The sequence below is a fragment of the Rhinatrema bivittatum genome, unplaced genomic scaffold (genome assembly GCF_901001135.1).
Source record: "Rhinatrema bivittatum unplaced genomic scaffold, aRhiBiv1.1, whole genome shotgun sequence".
In the NCBI taxonomy this organism is placed as follows: domain Eukaryota; kingdom Metazoa; phylum Chordata; class Amphibia; order Gymnophiona; family Rhinatrematidae; genus Rhinatrema; species Rhinatrema bivittatum.
In genome coordinates, this window is record NW_021821464.1 from 57,190 (window position 1) to 68,583 (window position 11,394).

Genomic DNA, 11,394 nt, shown 5'->3' on the forward strand with positions numbered 1-11,394 from the left:
ACCACCTCTGCACAAAAAAGCCGCTTGCTGCCAGCAGCACTGACATCCCAATGCTCCAACAAATGTTAAGGTCGCCGCAGAGTAAAATCCGGCCAATCTCAAAAACCAGGAACAGTAGAACAAGTTCGCCCACTGTAGCCAGAATCTTACTATCTAGCTCAGTGGATCAGAAGGTAATAAGGTTAGCTCCAAACCTCTGCTATGCCGCACCGCCCTCAGCGCCATCAAGGTTGGGGGCCCTATGTCCGACCCGACGTTCGCTCACGAAGCGTTTCGCCTCCTCGAGACCTTCCAGCCACTTCACCCCCGCGTCAGTGACCACACACAGCTGCACATAAAGAAGCATCGCGCAAGGCCCATGTTAATAAGCTGCGAACAATGCAGCACCATAGCTCATCTTTGCGCTGAGATTCCCGCAGAGAAGTCCTGAAAGAGGAGCATCTTCTGGCCTTCATAGGTAAGAGTGCGGCCGCCCCGAAGAGCCCTTAGGATGTCTAGTTTATGGGCGTAATTAAGGAGCTTGGCAATAACTGGCCTGGGGCGCGACACGCTGGACTGCTTGGGACCCAAGCGATGAAATCTCTCCACCCGCAAAGGCCCAGTGGTTCTCGGGAGGTCAAGTTGGTCCTGGAGCCATTTTTCAAGGAGTGCTGGGAGGTCAGGGTCACGAATAGATTCTGGTGACCCGATTAGACGAATGTTGGAACAGCGCGAGCGATTCTCCAGGTCCTCAACGCGTCTCTCCTGCTGTGCTATTGAGGCCTGGAGCACTGCGATATCGTGTTGTGCAGTGTTACGTCCATCGTGCACCTCGGACACGCGATTTTCTACCTCCACAAATCTAGTTTCATAGCCAGCAAGGGTTTGGGTAATTTCAGTGAGTTTCTCCGCAGTCATCTTCAGTTCCGGACCGATCGCCTCCACCACCGCTGACTTGATATGCTCAAGAGCCGGCATCATGGCCTGCTCAGTCGCGGTCTGTGATGGCGGGTCCAGGATCCGACTTTTTTCCTTCTCCCGATCTTTACCTTTTCTAACCACTCGTGACGCCATCGCCGAGTTGTGTGTACTCGCACTTTCTGGGAGAATACCCTGAAAATATTTTTACCGTTCCGCCGATATTATAGCACAGGGGATGTGCCTGGATGTCGCGGTGAGACTTGGAGTGAGGAAACCTACATCTGCTTCTCTCGTTGCCTCACGTCATCTCCAGCCCATTTTACTGGAAAATTGTCCCAGCTACTCTGTAGAGCACCGGAAATATCGAGCGCGTCTGTTTTGGAATCCTTCTTAAGCATAAGTAGGTGATATCTTGAAGGGCAGCTTTCATCCTTGGATGATGGGATACCAGTAAACCAGCGACGGAGAGCAGGCTGTGACGTGGTCTCCATTCCCCATTCTGCTGAGGAAGGTAGATGAGCCTACATCATTGCTCATGCTGCTAGCCATGAAGAGATGGATTTGGTTTTGCCCAATAGTTTAGGCTTGCAGTCTTGCCACTGGGTTGCTTAAGGATTGAATGTAATTTTAACCTGCTTTCAGCCAGAAAGAGAGGTGTGCTCGGTTGCATGCTAGGTCGGTCCATATGTTTTCATTTAATATCTTGTGAAATAATAATATAATGTTAGTCTGTTTATAACCTGCCTTCTCCATATGTGCTCAAAAGCACTGTGTGTGGCTTGTGAAGTTGGACACATCTATTTTATAGTGTTGATGGCTTCTTAGATCAGAGAATAAAACCATGAAAGGCTCTTCCCGACTTTTTAGTTCTTGCTTGCACTTTAGTTTTCTACACACAGTGCTGGGCACAAAACAACTGTGCCTAGCAGGGTTTAAAATTTAACTTGTTAAATGGTAAGGGGAACGCAGCCGCTGAGCCCCGGAACCCCCACCCCCCACCCTGAGTGACCGCCAGCAGCCAAGCTTGCCTAGCACTGGGGTGGTCACAGGTGCCCCAACAGCCAGCAGCGAGGAAGTACCTGACTTACTCCCTCCTGTCCCAGCAGCTAAAATGAAATGGTTAAAATGGACCAATCCTTTACAAGTCCAATGCCTGGAAGGATGGAAGGGGAAACTTAAAGCTGGTTTACTGGTATCCCGTCATCCAAGGATGAAAGCTGCCCTTCAAGGTATCACCTACTTATGCATTTGTTCCAGCAAATCTTCCCTCGTTAGGCGCAAGAGCAGAATTATAGTGACTGCAATGTGCATTTTCAAGCCTGCCTTATAAATAATATCGCACGATGCTCATCGTTACATTTTAATTCATTAAACATAATTTGCTGATTATTTTCTCAAAATGTCTATAAGTGAGCAGTCTATTAGACCTGTACTAACGAGGTGCAAGCTCCTGGCAAGTAAAATAAAGCCATGGTCCTTTTTCTAGAGAAAGAGACAATAAAACTAAGAGGCCTGCTCAAGCCGGAAGCGCCGTGTTTGGAGTCCGTACCTGGAAAACGTATGAGCGGGTGAACGCACGTTGGTGGGAGCTGCAAAGCTAAACCAGATCTCCTGGATGGTGAGCTTCATGCTGCTGGAGTCAGGAGGGGGCGGCATTAAAGGCAGATCCTTTTTCAGATCATCCGATTCAACTCCTTCATCCTATGCAAAAAACAAAACAAAACCAGAAAGGGATTTCTCATCTAGTCTGATATCAGTGAGAAACACCAGGCGTCACTATTATCTACACAGGAAAATGTTCAGCCTTAATGAAATATTTTTAGGATTCTCCTTTACCTCTCCAGGAGTCTGCCCGGCACTGACTTGCATTACCATCACAGTCAGGCTCAGCCCCACATATGCCAGGCTAGGAGCGGAGGGCCGAGTGTGCATTGTGCATGGCCCAATGGAGCTCGCCACTGCTCCTCTCTTCTCACCTACCCAAGTGAAAAATGGTGCCCCCTTCCATCAGCCTGCCCTCTCCTCCCACCAGTTGTCATCCACCATTGGCTCAAGGCCAACATGAAAATGTTGCTGCTGGCTGGCCAGGAAGATGAACTCTTGGAAGGGAGGGATCAGGTGCAGGAAGCGTTTGAAGTCTGCATCAGCTGGGCAAGGAGTTTCAGAAGGGGGATTAGCTGGACAGAGTCCAGGGAGAGGAAAGGCAGAATTACACAAGCCTGACCGGGGGATGTGAGATAAGGACTGGAGGCGAGGAGGTGTGGGGGGATGAGACAGAGGATCAGTTGGAAGAAGGGCATGGGAAGAGAGGAGATCAGCTGAGGGGGATGCAAAGAGGGGGATATAAGAGGGGTCAACGGGAGTGACTTTTGGAGGGGCAACGCCCCCTGCTGATTTGTTTTGCTCATTGTCTGGGGTGATGTTGATTTTCAAGTGCTAAAACGGGATCCTACTGGCTGAAAGTTTGAGGAGCCTTGCGACAAAACAGGGGTTTCAATGTGAACTGTGAGGTCTTGTCCTGCCTTAGAACTTCTCTTTCTCCGGAGTCGGCCTGCAGGTGGTGTTTGGCTTTTGCACTGTACTTCAAGCACAGGCTTAGGTTGTTGGCCCTACTTCAGAATGAGATTTGAGCGGCATATTCTCCCAGGGGTGAATTTGTAAAGCATGGCTCACACAAAAGGCCCATACATGCGAGTGTCTGGGCCACACGTGAGCAGCACAGATTTTAAAAACTGCAAGTTACGCGCTATTTAGGGCGAGTCCAGCGGCCACAGCTCATGGTGGCTCGTTAGCCGCATATATTTACTGCTGCTCCTGATGACGCGCAAGTCTGCAGAAAACGCTTTTAAGGCCTAAGACAACAGGGTGAAGGGTCTGGGTCGACTGGAAGGCCTGCAGGCTGAAGAACCAGAGGGGTCTGGAGGACCTTGAGACAGTCTGGGCAAACTGATGGACTAAGTGGTATAACCGGGAACGTCCTTCACACAAGCTTGTTTTAAAATCTGCTTAAGAACATAAGAAAATGCCATACTGGGTCAGACCAAGGGTCCATCAAGCCCAGCATCCTGTTTCCAACAGTGGCCAATCCAGGCCATAAGAACCTGGCAAGTACCCAAAAACTAAGTCTATTCCATGTAACCATTGCTAATGGCAGTGGCTATTCTCTAAGTGAACTTAATAGCAGGTAATGGACTTCTCCTCCAAGAACTTATCCAATCCTTTTTTAAACACAGCTTTACTAACTGCACTAACCACAACCTCTGGCAACAAATTCCAGAGTTTAATTGTGCGTTGAATAAAAAGAACTTTCTCCGATTAGTTTTAAATGTGCCCCATGCTAACTTCATGGAGTGCCCCCTAGTCTTTCTACTATCCGAAAGAGTAAATAACCGATTCACATCTACCCGTTCTAGGCCTCTCATGATTTTAAACACTCGGGGTTTGCACTCAGCTCTTTAATAAAGATATTTAACATACATGACAAGTCTTATATTGGTATAACCTCTACCCATCTACTTCACTCCTCTCCTGTTATCTCAGCATATTTTTGACAAGTTTAATGCTATACTCTCCCTCTACTTGATAAATAAAGGACTTGTGTTTTCAAACATGTCTACCCTACTGACATCTTCCTCAGCTCCGCTTCTCTCTTGTTTCTGTTTACATGCGTCTCTATTCTATTTCAGAAGTCTTTTTCCTGTTTTTCAAATACTTTTCATCTCAGCACTGACGAAAGGAAAGGTAGTGGAGATAAACAAAAGAGCGGAAAGAGACTAGTAAACACAAGCTAGTTAGCCTGATCTGCGTGGTGGGGGAATTCATGCAATATTACGAATGGGAAAAGTGTGTGAAACAGCTTGAATCCAGCAAACCTAGAAAAAAATACCGCGTTTCATTCCACAGCCACCTACCTGTTCATCTGAAACTGAATTTCCGTTCACATCTGAAGAAGGACTTACTCCATCACAGGGAAGGTTGTCGTCGGACACATCAGTACTATATCCACTGCCAGTTGGGGAATCTGAGGAGTTGTTGGATTTGAGCAACCCGCCTCTCTCTGTAATACTAGATTTACCCATCACTCCAAATGCATTATATAAGATGGCACCAGATTGTCTTCCTCCTAAAAATACAAAATGCATTTTATTAATAGAGCAAGAAAAGCCATTCCTCATTCAGGGTCCAAGCATGGCGGGATACATTTTACAGTGGCATGCCTTTTGCAAAAGAAAATTATTACTTACCTGCTAATTTTCGTTCCTGTAGTACCATGGATCAGTCCAGACAGTGGGTTATGTCCCCAATCCAGCAGATGGAGTCAGCACAAGCTTTGAGGGGGCGTATCCATATATACTACTACCCCCTCTGCAGGAGTTCAGTATCGAGTATATCAAAGCCAGAGTAGAAACCCCCGAAGGATCAAGTTTGTGGAAACAGATAATGAAAACAATTGTAACCGCAACAAGTAACTGCAAACATAGAAACATAGAAACATAGAAATGACGGCAGAAGAAGACCAACCGGTCCATCCAGTCTGCCCAGCAAGCTTCACACATTTGTTCTCATACTTAACTGTTTCTCTTGGCTCTTAGTAACCTTATGTTCTAATTCCCTTTTCACCCCCACCATTAATGTAGAGAGCAGTGCTGGAGCTGCTTCCAAGTGAAATATTAAGTTTGATTAGTTGGGTAAGCGGCAGCATAGCTCTCTGCCATGAAGCAGAGGGCAATGCTGGAAATGTGTGAAGTATCAGTTTTTCTTTTCCCCTGTCATTGAAGCAAGGAGTCATGCCGGACATGCACCGAAAGTGAAGAATGCCTTGAAAGTCACATTAACTATCATCAAATATTGAAAAGCCTAATAATTGGTAATACCTATAAGCCCATGAACCCATCCCTGTTTTTTTTTTCTTTTTTTCTTTTCTTTTTTTAATTGGGAGATGGATGCCCTTCATCCTTCTACTCTGTGAAGGTGGACACCTACCACCGGCCACTGGCATCCCGCTCCGTTAATGCCTCTGTGGCTACTGCCGCTCCATGCAGTGTTTTACTACCTGCTCTTTATATGCGTCCTCTAGAACTGATGGATCCCATCCCTGGGTTTTTTTATTATTTATTTAATTGGGAGATGACAGCCCTCCATCCTTCCGCTCCGTGAAGGTGGACACCTACCACTGGCCACTGGCATCCCGCTCCGTGAATGCCTCTGTGGCTACTGCCGCTCTGTGCAGTATTTTACTACCTGCTCTTTATATGGACACCTACCACTGGCCACTGGCATCCCGCTCCATGAATGCCTCTGTGGCTACTGCCGCTCCGTGCAGTATTTTACTACCTGCTCTTTATATGTGTCCTCTAGACCTGATGGATCCCATCCCTGTTTTGTTTTTTGTTTTTGTTTTTTATTTAATTGGGAGATGACAGCCCTACATCCTTCCGCTCCATGAAGGTGGACACCTACCACTGGCCACTGGCATCCCGCTCCGTGAATGCCTCTGTGGCTACTGCCGCTCCGTGCAGTATTTTACTACCTGCTCTTTATATGCGTCCTCTGGACCTGATGGATCCACAATATTTATCCCATGCCCCTTTGAAGTGCTTCACAGTTTTGGACTTCACCACTTCCTCCGGAAGGGCATTCCAGGCATCCACCACTCTCTCCGTGAAGAAATTCTTCCTGACATTGGTTCTTAGTCTTCCTCCTTGGAGCCTCAGCTCGTGACCTCTGGTTCTGCTGATTTTTTTCTGTTGGAAAAGGTTTGTCATTGTCTTTGGATCGTTAAAGTTTTTCAAGTATCTGAAAGTTTGAATCATATCACCCCTGCTCCTCCTTTCCTCCAGGGTGTACATATTTAGATTCTTCAATCTCTCCTCGTATGTCAACCGATGAAGACCCTCCACCTTCCTGGTCGCCCTTCTCTGTACCGCCTCCAACTTGTCCTTGTCTCTTTGTAGATACGGTCTCCAGAACTGAACACAGTACTCCAGGTGAGGCCTCACCAAGGACCTGTACAAGGGGATTATCACTTCCCTTTTCTTACTCGATATTCCTCTCTCTATGCATCCCAGCATTCTTCTGGCTTTTGCAATCGCCTTGTCGCATTGTTTCGCCGACTTCATATCATTAGACACTATCACCCCAAGGTCTCTCTCCTGCTCCGTGCACATCAGCCTTTCCCCCCCCATCGAATACAGTTCATTCGGATTTCCACTCCCCAAATGCATGACTTTGCACTTCTTGGCATTGAATTTCAGCTGCCATATCTTCGACCACTCTTCCAGCTTCCTTAAATCCCGTCTCATTCTCTCCACTCCTTCCGGCGTGTCCACTCTGTTGCAGATCTTAGTGTCGTCCGCAAAAAGACAAACCTTACCTTCTATCCCGTCCGCAATGTCGCTCACAAAGATATTGAACAGGACCGGTCCCAACACCGATCCTTGCGGTACACCACTTAAAACCGCTCTCTCTTCAGAGAAAGTTCCATTTACCATCACGCATTGTCTTCTGTCCGTCAACCAGTTTGCAATCCAGGTCACCACTTCGGCACTCACTCCCAAGCTTTTTGTTTTATTCACCATCCTACCATCCTACCATCCTACCATCCTACCAACTTGTAGGGAGCTGTGAAAAACAGCGAAAAGAAACGACTGTGAAGACACAGAACACTGCGAGCAAGAAGTAGCGCAGAGCTGAGCAGGATCAAGAACCCAAACGCGGTGGGCGTCTGGACTGATCCATGGTACTACAGGAACGAAAATTAGCAGGTAAGTAATAATTTTCTTTTCCCTGTACGTACCTGGATCAGTCCAGACAGTGGGATGTACCCAAGCTTCCCTAAATTGGGTGGGGTCCTGCGAGGCCTGCTCGGAGAACCTGCTCGCCAAAGTGTCCAGAGACTGAAGAGGCGAGGTGCAGACGATAGTGCCTCGAGAACGTGTGTAACGATTTCCAGGTGGCTGCCCTACAAATTTCCTGCGAGGATACCGAGCGAACCTCCGCCCAGGAAGCCGCCTGAGAACGTGTAGAATGCGCTATGATTCCGGGTGGGGGAGTCCGACCCGACCCAATGTAGGAAGCAGCAATGCCGACCTTCAGCCATCTGGCAATGGTAGTCTTCGAGGCCTGAGACCCCTTCTTAGGACCGGCCCAGAGTACGAAGAGAAGGTCAGAGGTCCGGAACTCATTTGTAGCCTCCAGATAGAGGCGCAGAGTGCGCTTGACATTCAAGAGACGGAGAGACTTCGGCTCTGAGGAAGAGAAGGACGGCAACTCCACCGTCTGGTTCACATGGAATGCAGAAACCACCTTCGGAAGGAAGGAGGGGAACGGTGCGAAGCGAAACTCCAGAGTCGGAGAAACGGAGATAGGGCTCTCTACACGACAGAGCCTGCAGCTCCGAGATGCGTCGAGCGGAACAGATGGCCACAAGAAATACAGTCTTGAGAGTGAGATCCTTTATCGTTGCGCTGCGCAGCGGCTCGAACGGTGGTCCCGACAGGGAGCGAAGCACAGGTTAAGACTCCAGGAGGGACAAGGGTCCCGTAACGGAGGACGCATATGCTTGACACCCTTGAGAAAACGAGCAATGTCAGGATACTGTAGAAGAGAGCCCCCATCGCTCAACAGCGAGCCAAGGGCGGCCACCTGAACCCGTAGTGAATTATAGGCGAGCCCTTTTTCCACTCCCGCCTGTAGAAACTAAAGGATCTGAGGTACAGAAGCCTTAGCGGGTCTCGTGGCCTGGCTGGTACACCACAGCTCGAACATAGGCCGCCGACGTCGATGTCTTTCGTGCCCGCAATAGCATGGATACTACCGCCTCCGGGTAGCCCCGACGCCGGAGGCGGCGCCTCACAAAAGCCAGGCCGCAAGACAGAAGAGTTCTGCCTGCTCGAAAAATACCGGGCCCTGATGTAGGAGCTGGGGGAGGTGCCCCAGCCTGATTGGCCCGTCGATCACCAGCTGTAGCAGGTCCGCAAACCAGGGTCGCCTGGGCCATTCCGGGGCGACGCAAACCACGGTCCCCTGATGGCTTTCTATTCTGCGGAGCATCCTGCCCACCAGGGGCCATGGTGGAAAAGCGTAGAGCAGAAGATGTGGCGGCCACGGGAGGACCAGGGCATCCACTCCCTCCGCGCCGCGCTCTCTCCGGCGACTGAAGAAGCGTGGAGCCTTGGCGTTGAGAGCGGACGCCATCAGATCCAAGTGGGGGGCCCCCCACCGATGGACGAGAAGTTGCATCGCTTTGTCGGAGAGAGACCACTCTCCGGGGTCCAGCAGTTGACGACTGAGGAAGTCCGCCTGGACGTTGTCCACACCGGCGATGTGCGAGGCCGCTAGCCGGACGAGATGACGCTCCGCCCATTGCATCAGCAGCGCCGCCTCGAGCGCGACCTGCGGGCTGCGCGTGCCTCCTTGTCGGTTGATGTAGGCCACGGTGGTAGCGTTGTCCGATAGGATTCTGACTTCCCGGTTCCGAAGAAGCGGGAGGAAATGTCGCAGAGCTAGCCGGACCGCTCTGGTTTCCAGACGGTTGATTGACCACTTCGCCTCCACTGTGGACCACGTCCCCTGCGTGGCGCTTCGATCGCAGACTGCACCCCAGCCTGCTAGACTGGCATCGGTGGTCACCACCACCCAATTTGGCAGATCGAGGGACACTCCACGAGCCAGGTTCGGCGGATCCAACCACCAGCCCAGACTGTCCCTGGCATTCTGCGGGAGCGGGAGAATCATCTGGTAGTCCTGCGATACTGGTTTCCAATGGGAGAGGAGTGCCCACTGTAAGGTCCTGATGTGCGCGAAAGCCCAAGGTACAAGGTCGATGGTGGACCCCATCACTCCCAGGAGTTGCAGGTAGTCCCAGGAGGTGGGCTCTGGTAACGCAGAGAACCGTCGTGTGTGATCCCGCAAGGATTGAGCTTTGTCCTGGCGCAGAAAAACTTTGCCCAGTAGGGTTTCGAAGGTCGCCCCCAAAAAAACCCAAGCGTTGCGAGGGCATGAGGGAGCTCTTGGAGAAGTTCACTACCCATCCCAGGGAATGTAGAAACCGTACTACTCGAGTCACCGCTGAGCGTCCATGATCGAATGACTTCGCCCAGAGGAGCCAATTGTCCAGATAAGGATGAACCAGGATGCCCTCCTTCCGGAGAGCTGCCGCCACGACTACCATGATCTTGGTGAAGGTGCGCGGCGCCGTCGCCAATCCGAACGGGAGAGCCGTGAACTGAAAATGCTGGTCCAGAATTTTGAAACGAAGGAAACGGTGGTGGTCCGGGCGGATGGGAATGTGCAGGTAGGCCTCCGTTAAGTCCAGGGAGGAGAGGAACTCCCCCCGATGCACCGCCGCAATCACTGACCGGAGCGTTTCCATGCGGAACCGGACTCGAAGGGATTTGTTGACTTCCTTGAGGTCTAGGATAGGCCGGAAGGAACCGTCCTTCTTTGGTACGACGAAATAGATGGAATAGTGGCCCGAGCCCACCTCTCCGAAGGGCACGGGCGCAATAGCGCCTATCTCCCGGAGTCTGTCCAGAGTCAGCAGCACCGCTCCTCTCTTGAGGTCCGAGCCACAGGGGGAAAAGATGAACCTTCCCTGCGGGGGGCGGACAAATTCCAATGCGTAGCCGTGTTTTATGGTATCCAGGACCCACTGGTCCGAGGTGATCCGTGCCCACTCCGCGTAGAAATACGTTAGTCGGTCCCCAATCCTGGGGACAGGGGAGTGGGCGAGACTGGCATCATTGTGAAGACTTCGTATAGGGGTTCCCGGTTCCGGGAGTAGTGCGTGCGGGCCGACGCCCGCGAAAGGAGCGCGACCAGGGCTGAGACCTGGGGGTGGATGACCGGGAGCCCGCCTGTCTGTATCCCCTGTAGCGCCGTTGCGCTCTGGCTCTGGTCCGAGAAGAAGAAAATGCTCTGGATGGTCGAAACCTATCCTCCGGCAGCCGATGAACAGCGTTCTCCCCCAGGGACTTGATGATCTGGTCCAAATCCTCCCCGAAGAGGAACTTGCCCCTGAAGGGAAGAGAGCCCAGACTCGACTTAGAGGACGTATCAGCTGCCCAATTGCGTAGCCACAGTAGTCGTCGTGCTGCCACTACCGAAACCATGGATCTTGCGAGGACCCGAAAAAGGTCGTACGAGGCGTCCGCCCCATACGCCACTGCGGCTTCTAGCCGATCTGCCTGGGCAGTCTCATCGGACGGCAGGTTCTGAGACGTGAGGAGTGAGACCTCGAAAACCAGCTTAAGGAAAACTTCCAACTTACGATCCTGTGTGTCCCGCAACGCCGCACCTCCCGTCACTGGGATAGTCGTCCTCTTCGTGACCGCCGACACTGCGGAGTCCACCTTTGGGACCTTGATGAGGTCCAGAAATCTTCGGGGAGCGGGTACAGCTTTTCCATAGCCCAGCTGCTCTTCAGGGAGGCCTCCGGGGTGTCCCACTCCCTGGTGAGAAGTTGTAAAAATGAGTCATGAATGGGAAAAGCCC

General features: G+C 51.0%; 1 protein-coding gene across 1 annotated transcript in view; it reads right to left on the reverse strand.

Moving 5' to 3' along the window:
• Positions 1–5,019, reverse strand: part of LOC115082676 (transmembrane protein KIAA1109-like) — a gene marked incomplete at its 3' end in the record, with an annotated part of 49,790 nt that extends 44,771 nt beyond the window's left edge. Inside the window, exons 1-2 of the mRNA XM_029586871.1 lie at positions 4,812–5,019; positions 2,450–2,601 (exon numbers count right to left, since the gene is read on the reverse strand). Of these exons, the coding sequence (XP_029442731.1) occupies positions 2,450–2,601; positions 4,812–4,979 (320 nt within the window). The remainder of the gene's footprint in view (positions 1–2,449; positions 2,602–4,811) is intronic.
• Positions 5,020–11,394: the final 6,375 nt, after the last annotated feature.